Source organism: Hevea brasiliensis, chromosome 8, assembly GCF_030052815.1.
Source record: "Hevea brasiliensis isolate MT/VB/25A 57/8 chromosome 8, ASM3005281v1, whole genome shotgun sequence".
Lineage (NCBI taxonomy): Eukaryota > Viridiplantae > Streptophyta > Magnoliopsida > Malpighiales > Euphorbiaceae > Hevea > Hevea brasiliensis.
Genome location: NC_079500.1, coordinates 7,411,481 through 7,432,154, shown reverse-complemented (window position 1 = coordinate 7,432,154; position 20,674 = coordinate 7,411,481). Strand labels below are relative to the sequence as shown.

Here is a 20,674-nt window from a genome sequence, read left to right as displayed (position 1 = left end):
AATAAATATCCATTCGCAGCCAATATTTACTGCTTATCCATAAAAAAAAAAAATGGGGCTTTCTTTCAGGAGTTTGTCAGTATCTTTCTCATCCTTATGCCTCCTTTCTATCATTCATTTCTTGTGCTTCAGCTTTCTGGCCCTTGCCATCCATAGGAACAACAACACAGATCGACTTGCTTTGTTGGAACTCAAGGCCAAAATAACTGATGACCCTTTTGGGGTTATGAACTCATGGAATAGCACCCTTCACTTCTGCAGCTGGCACCACGTCACATGTGGGCGTAGGCACCAGAGGGTCACAATGTTAGACCTGAGCTCCCTCAAACTTTCAGGTTCCATATCACCACATGTTGGCAATTTGAGCTTTTTAAGGGAGTTGTACCTTGAAAATAATAGCTTCCACCATGAGATTCCTACTGAGATTGGCAACATGCGGAGACTGCAAATACTGCATCTTTACGATAATTCATTTAGTGGTCAAATTCCTGCGAGCATATTTAATTGTTCTAACCTTGTTTTGTTTTATTTGCATAATAACAATCTGGTAGGTAGAATCCCTGCGGGGCTAGGTTCCTTGAAGAAGCTCAGAGAAATCTCTTTTGGCGCCAATAATTTAACAGGTGTTGTGAAAGGAACGTAAGATGGCTCACTAGAACTCACAAATGCTGCAAAATAAAGTAATCACAGCAAGCAATAAAGTGAGGACAGCAAAGAGATAACTAGTTCTCAAAGAGAAATTTAATCAAACATATGGTAGGCACAAATCTGCAAAAAGCTTTGACATACAAAGACATGTTATTCATGAACCAAAGTGGCCTTTAAATAGGCTTAACACAATAACTGAAAACAATAAAATAGCAGAATTAATTGGTACTAAATAAAAAATGCTCCCACTACTAACAAACAACCAGAATTTTAGGAAGAAAAACAAAACGTGCCTAAGACAAAGTCAGAAAATAAAACAACTGTCACTTTGAATCAATCTCTAATACTCCCCCTTGATTCAAAGTTGCAAACTCCAAGTTGATTTCTGAAGTAGACATGCTTGTCCCGTAGAAGTGATTTTGTGAAGATATCAGCAACTTGTTCATTTGTGCTACAATACTATAATTTGATTTCTCCATCTGCCACAAGATCTCTAATAAAATGAACACGAATGTCCACATGCTTTGTTCTTCCATGGTACACTGGATTTTTTGTCATGGCAATTGCTGCTTGATTGTCACAAAAAATTTCAGTTGCTCAGCATTGTTCTTGACAGAGATCGGCAAGAATTCTCCTTAGCCATACTCCTTGACATGTCGACGATGTTGCCGCTATGTATTCCGCTCGATGAAGACAAGGAAGACGTGCTCTGTTTCTTTGAACTCCAAGAAATAGCACCAGACCCAAGATTAAAAATATATCCTGAAGTGCTACTTCTATCTTCCAAGCATCCAGCCCAATCGATGTCAGTGAACCCACTTAACTTGAAAAATGATACTTTTTCATACCACAGCCCATAATCAATGGTTCCAGCTACATAACGCAGAATTCTTTTTGCTGCTCCAAGATGATGCTTTGAAGGATTATGCATGAACCTGGAAATTACACCAACTGAAAATGCAATGTCTGGCCGTGAGTGTGTTAAGTAAATCAAGCCACCAACCAAGCTTCTAAAGTGACTTGCATTGGTTTGTTCAGTCCCATCATCAACCTGTAACTTATCATTTAAGTTCATAGGAGTGGCTGCAACTTTGCAGTTTAACATGCTGAATCTTTTAAGTAAATCAGTTGCATATTTCCTTTGTGACACAAAAATACCATCTTCAACTTGCTTAACCTCTAACCCAAGAAAATAATGCAACACACCCAAATCTGACATCTCAAACTTCTTTTTCATGCAGACTTTGAATTCATCAATAAGAGAAGGAGAAGAGCCCATATAAATCATATCATCAACATAAAGGCAAATAATTAGAAGATCATTTTTACCTTGCCTTTTTGTATAGAGAGTGGGCTCATTCTTACTTCTCTCAAAGCCATTCTGATGGAAATAAGAGTCGATTTTGCTGTACCATGCCCGTGGAGTCTGCTTCAATCCGTAAAGTGCCTTTCGCAGCTTGTAGACTTGGTCTTCTTTTCCACGAACAACAAAACCTTCAGGCTGAGAAACATACACCTCTTCTTCTAACTCCCCATTTAGGAACGCCGATTTAACATCAAATTGGTAGATGGGCCAATTTAATTGAGCAGCCAAGGCTATTACAATTCTCACCGTTTCAAACCGTGCAACCGGAGAGAAGGTGTCGTCATAATCTACACCTTGTTGTTGTGAATAGCCTTTCACTACGAGTCGTGCCTTGTATTTTTGAATGCTGCCATCTGCATGAAACTTTGTTCTAAAGACCCATTTAACTCCAATGGCTTTCTTATCTTGAGGAAGATCTACCAATTCCCATGTTTCATTCTTCTGGATTGCTTCAAGCTCATCTAACATTGCATTGCGCCATTCTTCTTTTTCTGCTGCTTCTTCAAATGTTGTTGGATCAGCTACAAACAAGGCTTGTGTGCCTTCATAAATTTCAGCCAATGATCTGAATTTTCTTGGAGGAGTTTCACCTTCAGATGCACTACTGTTGCTGGAACTTGAAGAAGTAGTGCTTGGTGAGGTTGATGAGAATGGACTAGGAGTGTTTGGAGGGGTTGCTTGCTGTCTAATGGTTGGTGATCCTTCATTTTCTGCTGGAATCTTGAACTGAATGTCATCTGATTTCTCTTGCCAACACCAGCTTGGCTCTTCATCAAACACAACATTCCTGCTAACAATCACCTTGCCACTCACAGGATTGTAAAGCCTATATGCTTTGGATTGAGTACAATAACCAACAAAAACACATTTCACAGATTTTTCATCAAGTTTGCTGCGATTATGTGAATCTACCAATGAATAGGCAATACAACCAAATATTTTTAAGTGGCTTACCCAAGGCCTTCTTCCACTCCATGCTTCATATGGTGTTTGGTTTTGGACAGCCTTTGTTGGTGACAAATTCAACAAATATACAGCAACTGCAACACCTTCAGCCCAAAAATGATCAGGCATTCCCTTAGCCTTTAACAAACTTCTTGCCATTTCAACAACAGTGCGATTTTTGCGCTCAGCCACTCCGTTTTGCTCCGGTGTATATGGTGTTGTTAGTTCTCTGTGCAGGCCTTGTTCATCACAAAATTGATTGAATTCTTGAGACACGAACTCTCCTCCTCTATCGGTGCGAAGGACCTTTATGCTTTTTCCACTTTGCTTCTCAACAAGTGCCTTGAACTTCTTGAAAGTGTCAAAAGTTTTTGATTTGAATTGTAAGAAGTAAACCCAGCTCATGCGACTATAGTCATCTGTGAACAACAGAAAATAACGACTCCCACCCAACGATTGTGTTTTCAAGGGGCCGCATAAATCAGCATGTACAAGCTCAAGACATTCAGATGCTCTTCTAGACTTTCCTATAGGAAATGGTTTTTTACATTGTTTCCCATATACACACCCTTCACACAAATCTAATGACTCAATTCTAGGTAACCCAAAAACCATTTCCTTTTGACTCAGTAATTTCAGACCCTTTACATTCAAATGCCCATATCGTAAATGCCATAATCTAGACTCTCTATTTTCATTGACAATAAGAGCATGTTTTTCAACACTGGAAATTTCAAGTGGAAAAAGCTTGTTTGGTGCCATGTGAACATCTACAATAATCTGTTCTGATTTTTTATCTCTAATCACACAGGAGCCATCATCAAACATAATTGAATATCCACTAGACACAAGTTGTCAGATACTTAACAAATTTTGTGATAGACAAGGAATAAAATAAACATTGTAAAGGAGCTTCACATTACCGTGGCCTTTGCTTATTGCCACCGTGCCTTTGCCTTCAACTTGCACTTGTTTGTCATCACCAAGTCTCACTTTCAGTTTGTATGACTCGTCAAGCTCCTTAAACAAAGATTTTATTCCAGTCATATGATTGGAACACCCGCTGTCCAGAAACCAGATGTCACTTGAGGCTTTGTTGTCATCTTGAGAGGCCATAAATAGCTTGAGCTCTTCCTCATCTTCTGCAAAATTTGCTTGCTTTTCTTTCCTCCAGCATTCTGCCTTCACATGCCCATACTGCTTGCAATTATAGCACTGGATATTGCTCTTGTAATTTTTCTGCCTCTCTGTTGTTAGCCCTTGCTCATCTTATCCACCAATTTTGCCTCTACCTCTACCACCTCTACCACCACCTCTGCCGTGATATCCTCCTCTACCACGTCCTCTGGTTAATGCCTTTCTTGAGTCATCTTGTTGTTTAAATGACTCCCCCATCACTTGAAAAGCCTTTTCATCATTCTTTTCATTTGCCCTGTTCAACCTTGCCTCATGGGATTGTAAAGATCCCATTAGTTCATCAAACGAGTAAGTAGCCAAGTCTTTCGACTCCTCAATAGCTGCCACTACATGATCAAACTTTGGAGTTAAACTACGCAACACTTTTGCAACAACAGTCACATCAGTAACTACTTCTCCATAAGACCTCATTTGATTAACTATTAGACAGAAAATCTTGCACTGATTCTCCGCTTTTCATTTGCAAGGTTTCAAAATCACGACGAAGTGATTGGAGTTTTACTGTGATTACCTTTGAGGAACCTTGGAACACCGTCTGCAAGGTCATCCATGCTTCTTTGGCTGTATTTGCTGTCGCTATTTTTGAAAAAATTGACTCATCCACTGCTTGCTGGATGAAGAATAGTGCTTTGGAGTCCCTTTTCTTGTTTTCTTTAAGTCTAGCCTCTTCATCTCGTTCAGGATACCCGTTCTCAACCAAGTCCCACAAATCTTGAGACTTGAACAATGTCTTCATTTTGATGCTCCAGAATTCATAGCATTCACCTTTGAAGATTGGAATTGATGGTTGAGAAATATTCATTGCATTGCCGTTAGATGCCATGAGTCGTACGCCTGCATTACAATCGAACTGTGCTCGATACCACTTCATGTGAAAGGAACGTAAGATGGCTCACTAGAACTCACAAATGCTGCAAAATAAAGTAATCACAGCAAGCAATAAAGTGAGGACAGCAAAGAGATAACTAGTTCTCAAAGAGAAATTTAATCAAACATATGGTGGGCACAAATTTGCAGAAAGCTTTGACATACAAAGACATGTTATTCATGAACCAAAGTGGCCTTTAAATAGGCTTAACACAATAACTGAAAACAATAAAATAGCAGAATTAATTGGCACTAAATCAAAAATGCTCCCACTACTAACAAACAACCAGAATTTTAGGAAGAAAAACAAAACGTGCCTAAGACAAAGTCAGAAAATAAAACAACTATCACTTTGAATCAATCTCTAATAACAGGGACTCTCCCACCATCTTTGGGCAATCTTTCTTCTCTTCAGAAACTATATGTAAGGAGAAATAATTTGCATGGTGTTGTCCCTGATACTTTAGGCCAATTGATGAATCTAAGGATTTTATCCTTGAATGAAAATAAGTTTTTTGGCACTATCCCTCCTTCATTCTTCAACCTCTCTTTGATCGAGGTTGTAGGCATGGCATACAACAACCTAGAAGGTAGAATTCCCTGGAACTTAGGCATCTCTCTTCCAAATCTCCAATTCTTCTCCATTTCAGGAAACCAATTTACAGGATCTATTCCACCGTCAATTTCAAATGCCTTAGATCTAGATGTGCTTCAGTTAAGCGAAAATAATTTTACCGGAAGCTTGCCTTCTCTTGAGAAGTTGCATGGGCTTAAAGATATTATCAGTTCCTATAAACCATTTAGGAAATAGGAAAGCTGATGACCTGGAGTTTCTTTCCACTTTGTTTAATGCCACCAATTTACAGAAATTTTCTATAGCCCAAAATAACTTTGGAGGGAAGCTGCCTGAACAATTCTGCAACTTTTCAAAGAAGCTTCAGTTGTTTTTCATACAAGACAATCAAATATTCGGAAATCTCCCCTCTGGAATAAGCGATTGTGTTTCATTGGAATATCTGGTTGTAGGAGAGAACTATCTGTCAGGTTCCATTCCTTCTAGCATTGGAAAGCTTCTAAATCTTGGAGGATTGAATCTTGGTTATAATGATTTCTCGGGATCTATTCCCTCCTCTATAGGAAACATGACAAATTTATTTCGCATGGATTTATCAAATAATAAGCTTCAAGGCATGATCCCTTCGAATCTGGGGAATTGCAAAAATTTGATAGAGTTAGATCTTTCAAATAACAATTTTATTGGTCCTATACCTCCACAAATTTTTGGATCCTCCCCTTTATCAATGGGTCTTTCCTTATCCAGAAACCATTTGTCAGGCTCCATTCCCATGGAAGTAGGAAATTCAAAGCTATAGGATACCTAAGCCTTCTCGAGAACATGTTATCAGGAGTGATTCCAAGTGGTCTTAGTAGTTGTACCAGTCTAGAATTTTTGGACTTGGGTGCCAACTTTTTTCAAGGCTCTGTTCCTTCATCTTTAAGTTCACTAAGAGGCCTTCGAGAATTGAATCTTTCTCACAACATGTTGTCCGGAAAGATTCCAGAGTTCTTGAACGGGTTTAGTTTATTATTGTTGGATTTGTCTTATAACGACTTTGAAGGTACAGTACCAATAGAAGGAGTTTTCAAGAATGCAAGTGCCACATCGGTTGCAGGAAATAGAAATCTTTGTGGTGGCATGCCTAATTTGAGGTTACCTCCATGTAAGCTTCAAAGAATAAAGAGGGGATTGACTATAACATTGAAGATTATAATCTCAACAGTTTCTGTGCTTATAGGTGCAACGCTTTTGCTGATTTGTCTCTTTCTGTGCCCATCAAGAAAGAGAAAAAGAGAATCTTCCTCAACATCTCATGGGAAGGAGCTATTGAAGTTGTCTTATCAAAGTCTTCTCAAAGCTACTAATGGATTCTCTTCAGACAATTTAATTGGTACAGGTAGCTTTGGGTCAGTTTATAAAGGAATTCTTGATCAAGGAGGAACTGTGGTTGCGGTGAAGGTGTTTAAGCTTATTAATCGAGAAGCTTCAAAGAGTTTTATAGCTGAATGTGAGGTATTACGAAATGTTAGACATCGAAATCTTGTCAAAGTGCTCACATCTTGTTCAGGTGTTGATTATCATGGTAATGATTTCAAAGCTTTGGTTTATGATTTCATGGTCAATGGAAGCTTAGATGGTTGGTTGCATTCAACTCTTGGATTAGATGAAGTACCAAGGACTTTAAGTGTTCTCCAAAAGCTGAATATTGCCATTGATATTGCTTGTGCATTGGAATATCTTCAACATCATTGTGGAACAGTAATCGTTCATTGTGATCTAAAACCAAGTAATATCCTTCTCGATGAAGAAATGACTGCACATGTAAGTGATTTTGGATTAGTGAAGCTTCTTTCCAATGTCACCCTTGGTTATACAAATCAATCCAGCTCTGTTGGAGTAAGAGGAACTATTGGTTATTGTCCTCCAGGTAATTATAAATAAAATAAATATATTTTTAAAATGAATTTCATTTGTCTTATTTGTTTATATTGCCATTTCAGGATTGTATTATGCTTTTTTCTATTGATTTGGCTTTGGCTCCTACAATAACTCAAATTCGAGGCCTTAATTACAACCTTGAAGAAAAGTCCTTGTATTCATATATTTCTAAGCAGACTCAATTTAACTATGTGATTGTGTATATATTGTAGAATATGGTATGGGAAGTCAAGTATCAACATCAGGTGATATTTTTAGCTTTGGCATACTTATGTTGGAGATGTTCACGGGAAAGAGCCCTACTGATCACATGTTCAAAGATGGTATGAATCTTCACAATTTTGTTAAGAGAGCCTTACCTGAAGAAGTGACACAAATTCTAGATCCGAAGAACAACCTTCCTCATATACAACCCAATGCAAATGCAACATCAGTTCATAACCACAATCTTGGGAACATGAGAAACAACATGTTTATTGAGTGCTTGATTTCAATATTTGAAATTGGAATCTCTTGTTCTGCTGAATCACCACAAGAGCGCATGAATATTGGTGATATTGTTGCTCAACTCTCTTTCATTCGAAAGAAAATCTTAGAGACTTGATTACAATGGTAGGAAGAATTTGCAAGTTCACTTCCATTAGCAGGTAATAAAATAATAATCCTCTCTTCCTGTTTCAAATTAAAAAAAAAAAAGGCTTATAACATCATCATCATCATCATTATTATTTTATTCGTTGTTTTGTTCACAGTGATCATTCTTTCAACTTCTTTTATCACAGGTGCACAAGGTTGACGACTCTAGATAGAAAATAAATACCAGTTGTTCTACACAATAACATGTTGCCTTAATGTGATGCCATCCCTGCCACGTGACCATTGTACACGCACCAGTGAAGCAAACTCATTTGCTGATCACCTTGCAAAAATTGATGGGAAGATATTGATAGGAGGATCTGATTGTATTTCTAGAGGCTTTGAGACTTCCATCTCTCCTTTTCTCTATTTTGTCATATTCTTTTGCTTCTCTTGCTTTGTACATTGTGAGGTTCATCAACAGTTGGTTGAAATATATGTGAGTGTATGGGGTGGACCTGTTGGTTGGATGCTTTCTGTTGTTGATTTTTCCCTTACTTTTATATTATTAGTCAAATTTATCGTATAAAAAAATGCCTTTTCTTGCATGAAGTTTTATGTTTGTTACATCGAAAAAAAGTGTAGCTGCCCTGATAGACTCAAGGGTGTATTGCTACAAAGCGATGCCTTTTAGATTAAAGAATGCTAGAGCAACATATCAAAGGCTCATAGACCAGATGTTTAGGCAACAAAAGGGAAGAACAGTTGAGGTCTACATTGATGATATGATCATCAAATCTAAGAAAGTAGAAGATCATGCCAACGACATAGCCAAACCATTTTTGGGCCTCGTTTTTGTCCCAAGGCAGAGTAAAAATTCAATTTCGAGTATCCTGAATCGAACTAGCCGAATTAAACCAATCCGAATCGAACCGGTCAAATCAAACTGGTCCCATTTCCTTCTTTTCTTCCTCTCCCTTCTCTCTCCCCGATGCCACCTTCTCCCTCTCATTTCTCTCTCCTCCCTCTCTCTCTGCGCCAAGCACCGCCACCCCTCCCTTCCTCACATCGTCGGCAACCTTCCCCGCCCCTCCTCCGTAGCTGGTTGGCCTCTAGGTCACCGGAAAACCGCGCCAAAACCCCCCTCGTGGGTGCCATTTTAGATTCCAAGCCTGATTCCAGTCGATCCGATCAACGATTGGGCCGGGTCTTATCCCAAATATCATCTACAACTCGAGAGCTTTCCATATACACCAAGAACACAAAAATCTATCTAGCTATTTGTCCAATTTTTATCCGGGAAGTTTGAGCCCATTTTGACTTTTGGACTAGATTTCTCGCAAATCGTGAACCCCACAAAAAATCTTAGAGTACCGAAGTGCTCCCCTCGACGAGAGATTCACGATAATACCCATTTTAAAATTTTTCGATACCGTTTTTTGGTGGATCCCATAAAATTTCGCAGTATTTTTTCGAGCATTAAATGAGCTTAATAAATTTCATAAAAATTATGTACTAACCACCATGTTATGGGCTTCACGTAGGTACATTCGATTCATGAAAATTCGACTGTCGATTAGGTCTGCATTTTCGGGGCGAACAGACGGGCAGTCGAAGCTACTTTAAAATCGAGTCAAGATTATAGGCTATCCTACCATTTTGTAGACGTCCCGGATACGTTTCCAGTATCCAAATTGGCGTAAGTAAGCCCAAACCCTAACTTTCCTTAATTATTTAGTTTTGGGTTTAGATTAAAAGTCCATAAAATATTCGTGGGTAGTTAGAAAATTATAAATCCTTTTATATTAGCTTAGCAATATTACTAAGGATTGTGAGACAAAATTTTAGAATTTTTAAAGCTCATATGGGTAGTTTCTGCAAAAAGGATAGTTGTAGGGATTAAATTATAATTTTTCAAAATTATGATTGTTGACTGCTTGGATGGGCTACGTGATGTGATTGAGATATGATTGTGTGACTTCGGATTTTTCAATTTTACAAGTTATTGAGATTCAAATCATTTAAAATTTAAATAAATTAAAAATCAATTATCAATTAATTTGAATCAGTAGGGTTCTAATACATCGACGAATCGTATAAAAATTTTACCATATATTATCAATCCTTATGTTCTGAACGTGTTACAGTCCTTCAATAACTAAACTTTTAAATTGAAATGATTAAATAAAATTTATAATTATTGATAAATAATAATTTTATGTTAAAATGTGGATATGATATTTTGGATGATTATAAAAACTTTTGTTTTGAGTTCTTGGATATTAATAAAAAATGATTTCCATAACTTTTCAATATATATCTTTTTGTAATTTCCACTTATTATATTAATATTGAAAATAATTTATTCATCTCAAAAATATTGAAAATAATTATAAATTAATTTTTAATTCAGTGATATTATATTTGTTTCAAAATTATAAAATTTAAATTCAAGATTGATTAAAGTAAAATAAAAAAAAATATTAAAATTATCAAACCGGAGGAAGTGAACTTAATTAGCCAGGGAATGGAGTTTAACCCAAACTTGCAGCTGATATGCATTGTTTGGCATTTATGATTTAACACTGTGACTAATTAGACTTAAATGATTAAAATTAATAATTTGGTGGGCTCAAATGAATTATTAGGTTTTAGACCATTGAAATTTCTTGGCATTGAGTGGATAACACAGCGGGCCAACATTTAATTCATAGCGTTTGAACTGCTATACTATAAAGGGTTAGAGTTACATTTCTGTTAAAAGTTTAAGCTTCATGCTCAAATCTTTTTGGTACATGGCACTTGAGCTATTATACTATAAGGGGCTAGAAATACGCTTCTATTAAAAGTAAAGTTTAAGCTTCCTGCTCAAATTCTTTCTATACGTGGTGTTTGAGTTACTACACTATAAATCTCTGCTAAAAACTTAAGATTTTGGTACGATGGTAGGTGCTCGATTTTATAATTAAAATTATATATATATATTTTTTTAAAAAAGTAAAACTATATTTTCTTATTTCCAGAAAAAAATCTAGGCATCAGACGGAGTTCTAAATCTAAATATATAGACGATAAACTTTTTATTAGAGGTTAGTTTTGTATTTTCATTACTTTGCTATCTTTTTCTCTCAAGTTCGGGTCAAAGGAAGTATTGCCCTTCCAAGACGTTTGAGGCAGTTGGATATAATTCTTCATCTGGTGTCACAAAGTGGACTTTACTTGCTAGCTGTTTCCGTTTCTGTTTTTCATTTCTCCAATACAAAAAGTTTTTCATTTATAATTATTTCAAGTGTGAATTTTTCTTATCTAATTAATTCAAAATTCACCATTGATCTAATGTCTATCTATGATGGAGAAAATAATGCATTCAAATTCTAATAACACGGTTTTCTTTAAAATATTACAATTGCTTAATTTATTTTTAGGATAAATTATTATTTAATCTCTAGATTTTAATAAAACTAACTACTTAGTTTCTGTATTTTGAAAAATACACTATTTAGTCTCTGTATTTTACTTCCGTTAAATTGTTTAGTCTCTCTATCAATTTTTTCTTTAGTTAATACTGGTCAAACTACTATTTAGTCATTCTATTTTGATGAAACTAATTAGTTAGTCCATATATTTAGAAAAATATATTAGTTAGTCTCTATAATTTGACTCCGTTAACTATTTAGTCTCATAATTATTTTTTATACCTAAACTACCATAATCCTCTCCCCTTTATTTTTTTCTTATCTTCTTTTATTTCTATCTCTCTATAGTGCTTCTCCTCTATGCTCACACCATTTTCCCCCTCATTTTTTCTTTGTTTTCATCTGTTAATAAAGAAGGTACAAAAAAATTAATTAGTTTACTTAAATTTGTAAGTAAGAAAGGAAAACTATTTTTTAGTAGTGAAAATATAAAAATGATGTCCAAGAAATTAAAATTTTAAAAATATATATATAAATTTAAATTTAGTCTTTACATTGTAAAATTTCTATTTTTATCTAATAATATAATTTTTAAAATGCTATATTTTTAAAAATACATTGACTAACAAATTAGTTTCACTAAAATAAATGGACTAAATAGTAGTATTTTTGAAAATATAGGGATTAATTAATTAATTTTCTTAAAATACAGGGACTAAATAGGAGTTTGAATAGCATAAATAATAGAAAATTTGACTGAATGACTAAATAATTTAACGAAAGCAAAATATAAGGACTAAATAGTGTATTTTTCAAAATAGAGGGACCAAGTAGTTAGTTTCATTAAAATATAAGGACTAAATTATAAGTTTCCTTTATTATTATTTTTATTTGCCGCTAATTTCGTAGCTTAGCATCTAATCTTGCAAAGACTCAAATGTCATAATTAATGTATACCATCTCTATAAATATGCGTTCTACTTGATGAATTCAACTACCAATTCCAGTAATCTTTTTTCCTTTTTTCTCCATCCACAACCTATCTAAACCCTCGGAAAGTCTCAAACAGCATATATGGGGCTTTCTTTCAGGAGTTTATCAGTGTCTTTCTCATCCTTGTGCTTCCTTTCGATTATTCATTTCTTGTGCTTCAGCCTTCTGGCCTTTGCCATCCACAGGAACAACGATACAGATCGACTTGCTTTGCTTGAACTCAAGGCCAAAATAACTGACCCTTTTGGGGTCATGAGCTCGTGGAATAGCACTCTTCACTTCTGCCGGTGGGACTACGTCACATGTGGGCGTAGGCACCAGAGGGTCACAATGTTAAACCTGAGCTCCCTCAAACTTTCAGGTCCCATATCACCATATGTTGGTAATTTGAGCTTTTTAAAGGGGTTGTACGTATTTAACAATAGCTTTAGCCAAGAGATTCCTACGGAGATTGGCCATTTGCGCAGACTGCAAGTATTGTCTCTTCACAATAATTCAATTGGTGGTCAAATTCCTGCTAGCATATCTAATTGTTCTAACCTTGTTATCTTTTATTTAAATAATAATAATCTTGTAGGAAGAATCCCTACGTGGCTTGGTTCCTTGGAAAAGCTCAAAGAAATCAATATAGCCACCAATAAGTTAATAGGGACTCTCCCACCATCTTTGGGCAATCTTTCCTCTCTTCAGCAACTGAATGTAAAGAGAAATATTTTACATGGTGTTGTCCCTGATACTTTAGGCCAATTGATGAATCTAAGGATTTTATCCTTGTTTGAAAATCAGTTTTTAGGTACTTTCCCTCCCTCCATCTTCAACCTTTCTTTGATTGAGGTTATAGACATGGCACACAACAACTTAGAAGGTAGTCTTCCCTTGAGCTTAGGCATCTCTCTTCCAAATCTCCAATTCTTCTCCATTTCAGGTAACCAATTTACTGGTTTTATTCCAACGTCAATTTCAAATGCCTCAAGTCTAGAAGTGCTTCAGTTAGGCAGAAATAATTTTATCGGAAGAGTGCCTTCTCTTGAAAAGTTGCATAGGCTTCGGAAATTAGTAGTTTCTGAAAACCATTTAGGAAATGGGAAAGCTGATGACATGGAGTTTCTTTCCACTTTGACTAATGCCACCAATTTACTGGCATTTGCTATAGACCAAAATAACTTTGGAGGGAAGCTTCGTGAACAATTCTGCAACTTTTCAAAAAAGCTCCAGGCGATTTTCATAAATGAAAATCAAATTTTCGGAAACATCCCCTCTACAATTAGTGATTGTGCTTCATTGGAAATTCTGGTTGCACAAGGGAACTACCTGTCAGGTTCCATTCCTTCTAGCATCGGGAAGCTTCCAAATTTGGGTCTCTTGTTACTTCATTATAATGATTTTTCAGAATCTATTCCCTCCTCTTTTGGAAACATGACAAATTTAATTCAAATGGACTTATCTTATAATAAGCTTCAAGGCATGCTCCCTTCGAGTCTTGGGAATTGCAAAAATTTGCTAGAATTACATATTTCAAATAACAATCTTAGTGGTCCCATACCTCCAGAAATTTTTAGATCTTCGCCTTTATCATTGGGTCTTGACTTGTCCGGAAATCATTTGTCTGGCTCCATTCCCATAGAAGTAGAAAATTTAAAAACCATGGGAGTTCTAAACCTTTCTAAGAACATGTTATCAGGAGTGATACCAAGTGGTCTTAGTAGTTGTACAAGTCTAGAATTCCTGGACATGGGTGCCAACTTGCTTCGAGGTTCTGTTCCTTCATCTCTAAGTTCACTAAGAGGCCTTAAAATATTAAATCTTTCTCATAACATGTTGTCAGGAAAGATACCAGAGTTCCTAAATGGGTTTAGTACTTTAGAGTTGTTGGATTTGTCTTATAATGACTTTGAAGGTCCTGTACCAATAGAAGGAGTTTTCAAGAACGCAAGTGCCACATCGGTTGCAGGAAATAAAAATCTTTGTGGTGGCATGCATGATTTGGGGCTACCTCCTTGTAAGCTTCAACAATCGAAGTGGGAATTGACAACAACATGGAAGATTAGAATCTCAATAGTATCTGTGCTTATAGCCGCAACCCTTGTGCTGATTTGTTTGTTTTTGTGCCTATCAAGAAAGAGAAAAAGAGAGTCTTCATCGATATCTCATGGGAAGGAGCTATTGAAATTGTCTTATCAAAGTCTTCTCAAAGCTACGAATGGATTCTCTTCAGATAATTTAATTGGTACAGGTAGCTTTGGGTGCGTATATAAAGGAATTCTTGATCGAGAAGGAATTGTGATTGCGGTGAAGGTGTTTAAGCTCATGAATCGAGAAGCTTTAAAGAATTTTATAGCTGAATGTGAGGTCTTACGGAATGTTAGACATCGAAATCTTGTCAAAGTGCTCACAGCCTGTTCTAGTGTTGATTATCATGGTAATGATTTCAAAGCTTTGGTTTATGAGTTCATGGTCAATGGAAGCTTAGATGATTGGTTGCATCCAGCTGTTGGATTAGATGAAGTACCAAGGACTTTAAGTGTTCTCCAAAGACTGAATATTGCCATTGATATTGCTTGTGCATTGGAATATCTTCAACATCATTGTGGAACACCAATTGTTCATTGTGATCTAAAACCAAGCAATATTCTTCTTAATGAAGAAATGACTGCACATGTAAGCGATTTTGGATTAGTCAAGTTCCTTTCTAATGCCACCCCTAGTTGTTCTACCAATCAATCCAGCTCCAATGCAGTAAGAGGAACTATCGGTTATTGTCCTCCAGGTAATTATAAGTAAATATATATAAATATAAATATAAATATATAAATATATATATATATATATATATATATATATATATATATATATACTTATTTATTTATTTAACATGAAATATTTCATTATTATTATTATTCATTTGGCTTTGGCTCCAATTGTGACTCGTATTTGAGTACTTGCAAGAAGAATTATTAATTGTATTCATATATTTCAAAGGAAACTCAATTTATATATTTGATCATGCATGTATTTAGAGTATGGCATGGGAAGTCAAGTATCAACATCAGGTGACATTTTTAGCTTTGGCATAATCTTGTTGGAGATGTTCATGGGAAAGAGACCTACTGATCACATGTTTCAAGAAGGTATGAGCCTTCACAATTTTGTTAAGAGAGCTTTGCCAGAACAAGTGACTCAAATTCTAGATCCCAACATCAACGTTCCTCAGATACGATCCAATGCAAATGCAACATCGGTTCATTATCACAATCTTGGGAACATAAGAAACAACATGTTTATTGAGTGCTTGATTTCAATATTTGAAATTGGAATATCTTGTTCTGCTGAATCACCACAAGAGCGCATGAATATTGGTGATATTGTTGCTCAGCTCTCTTCTATCAGAAACAAAATCTCAGGGACTGGATTACCATGGTAGAAAGAAGCTGCAAGTTCACTTCCATTAGCAGGTAATAAACTAATCCTCTTTTCCAGTTTCAAATAAAAAAGAAAGCTTATAACACAGCAAAAATTTGTTCCTTAATCATATATTATTATTATTATTATTATTATTATTATTATTATTATTATTAGTGGCCATTCTTACAAATTCTCTTATCACAGGTACACAAGGTTGATGTATGCGAGTGTATTTTCTTAACAAAGAAATTGAAGAAATAAAAGAAAATAAAAAAGGAATTACCTCCTTAACAAAAGCAGTAAGAGGCGAATTAGGCATGGGGAGTTGTATTGCTTGATGTAAGAAAAGCTAGACTAAAATTGATAGTTATTTTAAATAATTGGTCATCCGGTTAATTTAGTGGTTAAACTTGAAATCAATATCAACTTTTCTTGTATAATTAATTGATAAAATTAAGTGTGCCAAGTTTTGATTTAATTTTTAACTATTTGTTTGATTTTAAAATCCTTAAAATTAACCAAGCAAATTAAATTATGCTCGGAGTTGATTAACCAAATTTTGTCAATTTTGAGTTAGTGATCTTAATTAATAACGAATGGAGTTTCAACCAACTTAGAGTCGATATGCATCGTTTGGCATTTATGATTTAACGCGATGAGTAGTTGGACTTAATTGATAAAAAGAATAATTCGATGGACTCAAATGAATTATTAGTTTTGCATTTTCAATTTTTCATTGCTTTCTTTTAATGCCAGTCAATTGTGGAAAAGGAAGTCTAGCCCATCCAAGAAGTTTGCCATCTTTTTCTCCATCTGAGGTCACAAAGTGGACTTGACTTGCCATTTTAATAATTAAGTCATGTTATTTGGGATGATTGTTTATTCAAATTATTCATCACACCATTTTATAGTAAAAGTTTTATTTTAATAATTAAGAATTAACTTTATTCAAATTATATAAATCATTGAATTAACTTTTGGTTAAATCCTCAATTACAAGAATCATTTTAAATTTTACACATATTAAAACAGATTATGTGTCATTCAGATTAATGTGTTTAGATCAAATTAGCATACTAAATCAAAAAAAAAAAAAAAAAATTACCTCCCTATTGGTGATTTGCAAGTTTCCTCCATCTTAGTTGCGTCAGATTCTAAGTTCGCAGTCGCATGGACTCTCGATTTGGACTCAGCACCTTCGTACTTAAATACCATTGCTTGCTCTGTGAAAGCGCAACCTTTTGTCTGCCTATTGACAGAGGTTTTAGAGATGAGCACTTGTTCCAATTGATCCTTTAATTTTCTTCTAATAGAATATTTTTTGGCTTATAAAAAAAAAAAAAAAGCTTTATCATTGATCTAGTGTTTATCTACAACTCAATTCAACTCAACTAAACCTTTATCCCAAAAATTTGGAGTCTACTATATGGATTCGCTTTCTCCACTCTAGACGATTTTGGGTTAAATCCTCAGAAATGTGTAATGCTTCTAGGTCATTTTGTACTACTCTTCTCCAAGTCAATTTAGGTCTATCAATTTTTTTGTTTCTATCCTCTAACCTATTGTGCTCTTCTTGTCTAACTGGAGCCTCCGTGTATCTACGTTTCACATGACCTAACCACTTCAATCTCCTTTCTCTCAACTTATCTTCAATTGGCACAATTCCTACCTTTTCTCTAATACTCTCATTACGAACTTTATCTAGTCTAGTATGGTCACTCATCTACCTTAACATTCTCATCTCTATAACTCTTATCTTAGACGCATACGACTCTTTCAATATCTAACACTCACTACCATATAACATAGCCAGTCGTATGGCTGTGCGGTAAAATTTTCCTTTCAACTTATTGGGAATCTTGCGATCACATAAAACTCCCGTGGCACGTCTCCACTTCAACCATCCAGCTTTAATCCTATGACTAACATCCTCCTCACATCCCCCATCTACTTGAAGGACTGAGCCTAGATATTTAAAGTGATTACTTTGGGACAGTACCACTTCATTCAAACTAACTCCTTCCCTATCACCAGTTTGGCCTTCACTGAACTTGCAATGCATGTATTCTGTCTTCATTCTACTTAACTTAAAACCCTTTGACTCTAGAGTACTTCTCCAAAGCTCTAGCTTTCTATTGACTCCTTCTCGTGTCTCATCTATCAGAATAATATCATCCGCAAACATCATGCACCAAGGAATACTCTCTTGTATATATTTCATCAATTCATCTAAAATTAATGTAAAAAGGTAAGGGCTTATGGCTGATCCTTGGTGTAATCCAATTGAGATCGAAAAATCTCTTGTGTCCCCTACTACTGTGAGCACAATAGTAGTTGCTCCTTCATACATATCTTTCAACTCTTATATGTACCTAATAGATACCCTCTTTTGTTCTAACACATTCCATAAGACATCTCTTAGAACACTATTATAAGCCTTATCCAGATCAATAAAAACCATGTGTAGATCTTTCTTCACATCTCTATATTTCTCCATGAAGCTTCTAATGAGAAAGATCGCTTCCATAGTTGAACGACCGGGCATGAAATCAAATTGATTGAGAGAGATAGAAGTATCATGACATAGTTGATGCTCCACAACTCTCTCCTACAACTTCATAGTATGGCTCATGAGTTTAATTTTCCTATAATTTGAGCAGCTCTGTATGTCTCCCTTATTTTTAAAAATAGGTACTAAAATACCCCTCCTTCATTCATCAGGCATTTTCTTTGAGTTTAAAATCTTATTAAATAATTTAGTTAACCATGCCACTCCCATATCTCCCAAATACTTCCACACTTCAATTGGTATTTCATCGGATCCACAGGCTTTACCTACTTTCATTCTCTTAAGTGCTTCCTTTACTTCTAATGTCTCTTATTTCTTTGAAATTTCCATTGATGAAGCAAAAAATTATAGTTGGTTTATATATATATATATTCGCTTTCCAACGTGTTTGACAAAACAAATTAAGGTGGGTCAATCTTGGAAAAGGAGCATAGCCTATTCGGTTAATTTTCCAGGAAGTCAAAGTCAGCAAAAGGCTGTAAGGGTTTACCTGTTGGTCATGGCCGACGGCTACATATGGATTGTATTTAATAGTTGTTAATTGACAATTATTAATAATTATTATTATTAGGATAAATTATCATTTAATTTATGTATTTTAATAAAATTAATTATTTAATCCCTACATTTTAAAAAATATATTATTTAATTTCTATATTTTATTTTTATTAAATTATTTAGTTCTTCTGTAAATTTTTCTACTAATTGATATTAGTCAAATTACTATTTAATTCCTCTATTTTAGTGAAATTAATTTATTAGTCCCTATAATTTGTAAAAAAACATTATTTAGTTCATATAATTTGGAAAAATAAATTAGTTAGTACATATATTTTAAATTTATTAACTATTTAGTACCATAATTATTTTTTAGTACCTAAACTATCCTAAACCTCTCCTCTCTCTCCATGTTTCTTCTTTGTTACACCTGCACCCTTCCCTCATTCTCTCGTTGTTTGTTTTCAACTGTTGATAAAAATAATACAAGCTATTTATCCAAAAAAAATTTAATCAGTTTTCTTAAATTTATAAGTAATCAATGAAAATTATTTTTCAGTAGAGGAAACACAAAAATGATGTCCATGGAATTGAAAATTAAAAAAATATATATAAATTCAGATTTAGTCCCACATATTAAAATTTTTATTTTTATCCAATAATAAAATTTTCAAAACATTATATTTTTTAAAATACATGCCTCAACTAATTAGTTTCACTAAAATAGAGGGACTAAATAATAATATTTTTGAAAATATAGAGATCAACTAATTGATTTTCTTAAAATAGATGGATTAAATAATAGTTTGAATAGTATGAATAACGAAAAATTTGATGGAGGGACTGAATAATTTAATAGAAGAAAAATGTATAGATTAAATAGTATATTTTTAAAATACAAAGATTAAGTAGTTAGTTTTGTTAAAATACAGAAGTAAATAATAATTTTTCCTTATTATTGAGAGTATCTATTTTCACAATCTAATTTATTAGAGTCACAACTAATTTAACAAATAATTTATAAAAGAATAAAACACTCAAATAAATTCTTTATAAATAAAAAAATATTTGTATCCAATTTAAAATAATTTCTCATATTACCAGTCAATATTAATTTTTTTAAAATCTTTAGACAAAAGAATAACATAAAAAAAAATTTCCTTTATTTATGTTTTTTTAAAAAAAAAAACTGAAAATTCAAGCCAATTATGCTAAAAAAAATTGCACTTAATTTGTAATCTTTTAAAAGTAATTTTTTTATTTATCATTATGAAATATATATATATATATATATATATATTCATTGATTTAATGTTTTTTCTTAATATTTTTAAAAAGATTATTTTAAAAAAATTGTTTGCTCATGAGCAATTAGATATTTACTAATATTAAAAGATAATTATATATAAAATAATAAGTGAATATTAATGAACATAGACTGTATTAGTAACCCGTTTTCTTGATGAGAAAAACTATTTTATATTTTAGTATGTTATTTAATAATAGTTGATAATGGTAATTTAAATAAAAAAGTATAATTTATTTGAAATTTAATTAAAATATTTTCAAAATTTTGCTTCCTTTTAAAGTTGACTGGTAAATATGTGAAGAAATATAGGATATAAATATGGTAGCAATTTTAAATGAGTTTTCTAGTTTTTAATTTTATTTATAAATAATTAACATTTAAGGGTATTTTA

General features: G+C 34.0%; 1 protein-coding gene and 1 pseudogene across 1 annotated transcript; both read left to right on the top strand.

The window, feature by feature from the left end:
• Positions 1-52: 52 nt before the first annotated feature.
• LOC131182244 (probable LRR receptor-like serine/threonine-protein kinase At3g47570) lies at positions 53-8,124 on the top strand (annotated as a pseudogene).
• Positions 8,125-12,529: 4,405 nt separating this feature from the next.
• Positions 12,530-16,275, top strand: LOC131182472 (probable LRR receptor-like serine/threonine-protein kinase At3g47570). Its single transcript, XM_058152031.1, has 3 exons — positions 12,530-15,272; positions 15,523-15,957; positions 16,112-16,275. Exons 1-2 carry the CDS (start codon positions 12,587-12,589, stop codon positions 15,924-15,926), a joined length of 3,090 nt encoding a protein of 1,029 aa, XP_058008014.1. The 5' UTR covers positions 12,530-12,586; the 3' UTR covers positions 15,927-15,957; positions 16,112-16,275.
• Positions 16,276-20,674: the final 4,399 nt, after the last annotated feature.

Bases quoted from the DNA above. Each gene is read 5' to 3' on its own strand.
- LOC131182472 (XM_058152031.1), top strand. From the start codon at position 12,587: ATGGGGCTTTCTTTCAGGAGTTTATCAGTGTCTTTCTCATCCTTGTGC. The intron at 15,273-15,522 runs GTAATTATAAGT...GCATGTATTTAG, and splicing joins TATCGGTTATTGTCCTCCAG to AGTATGGCATGGGAAGTCAA.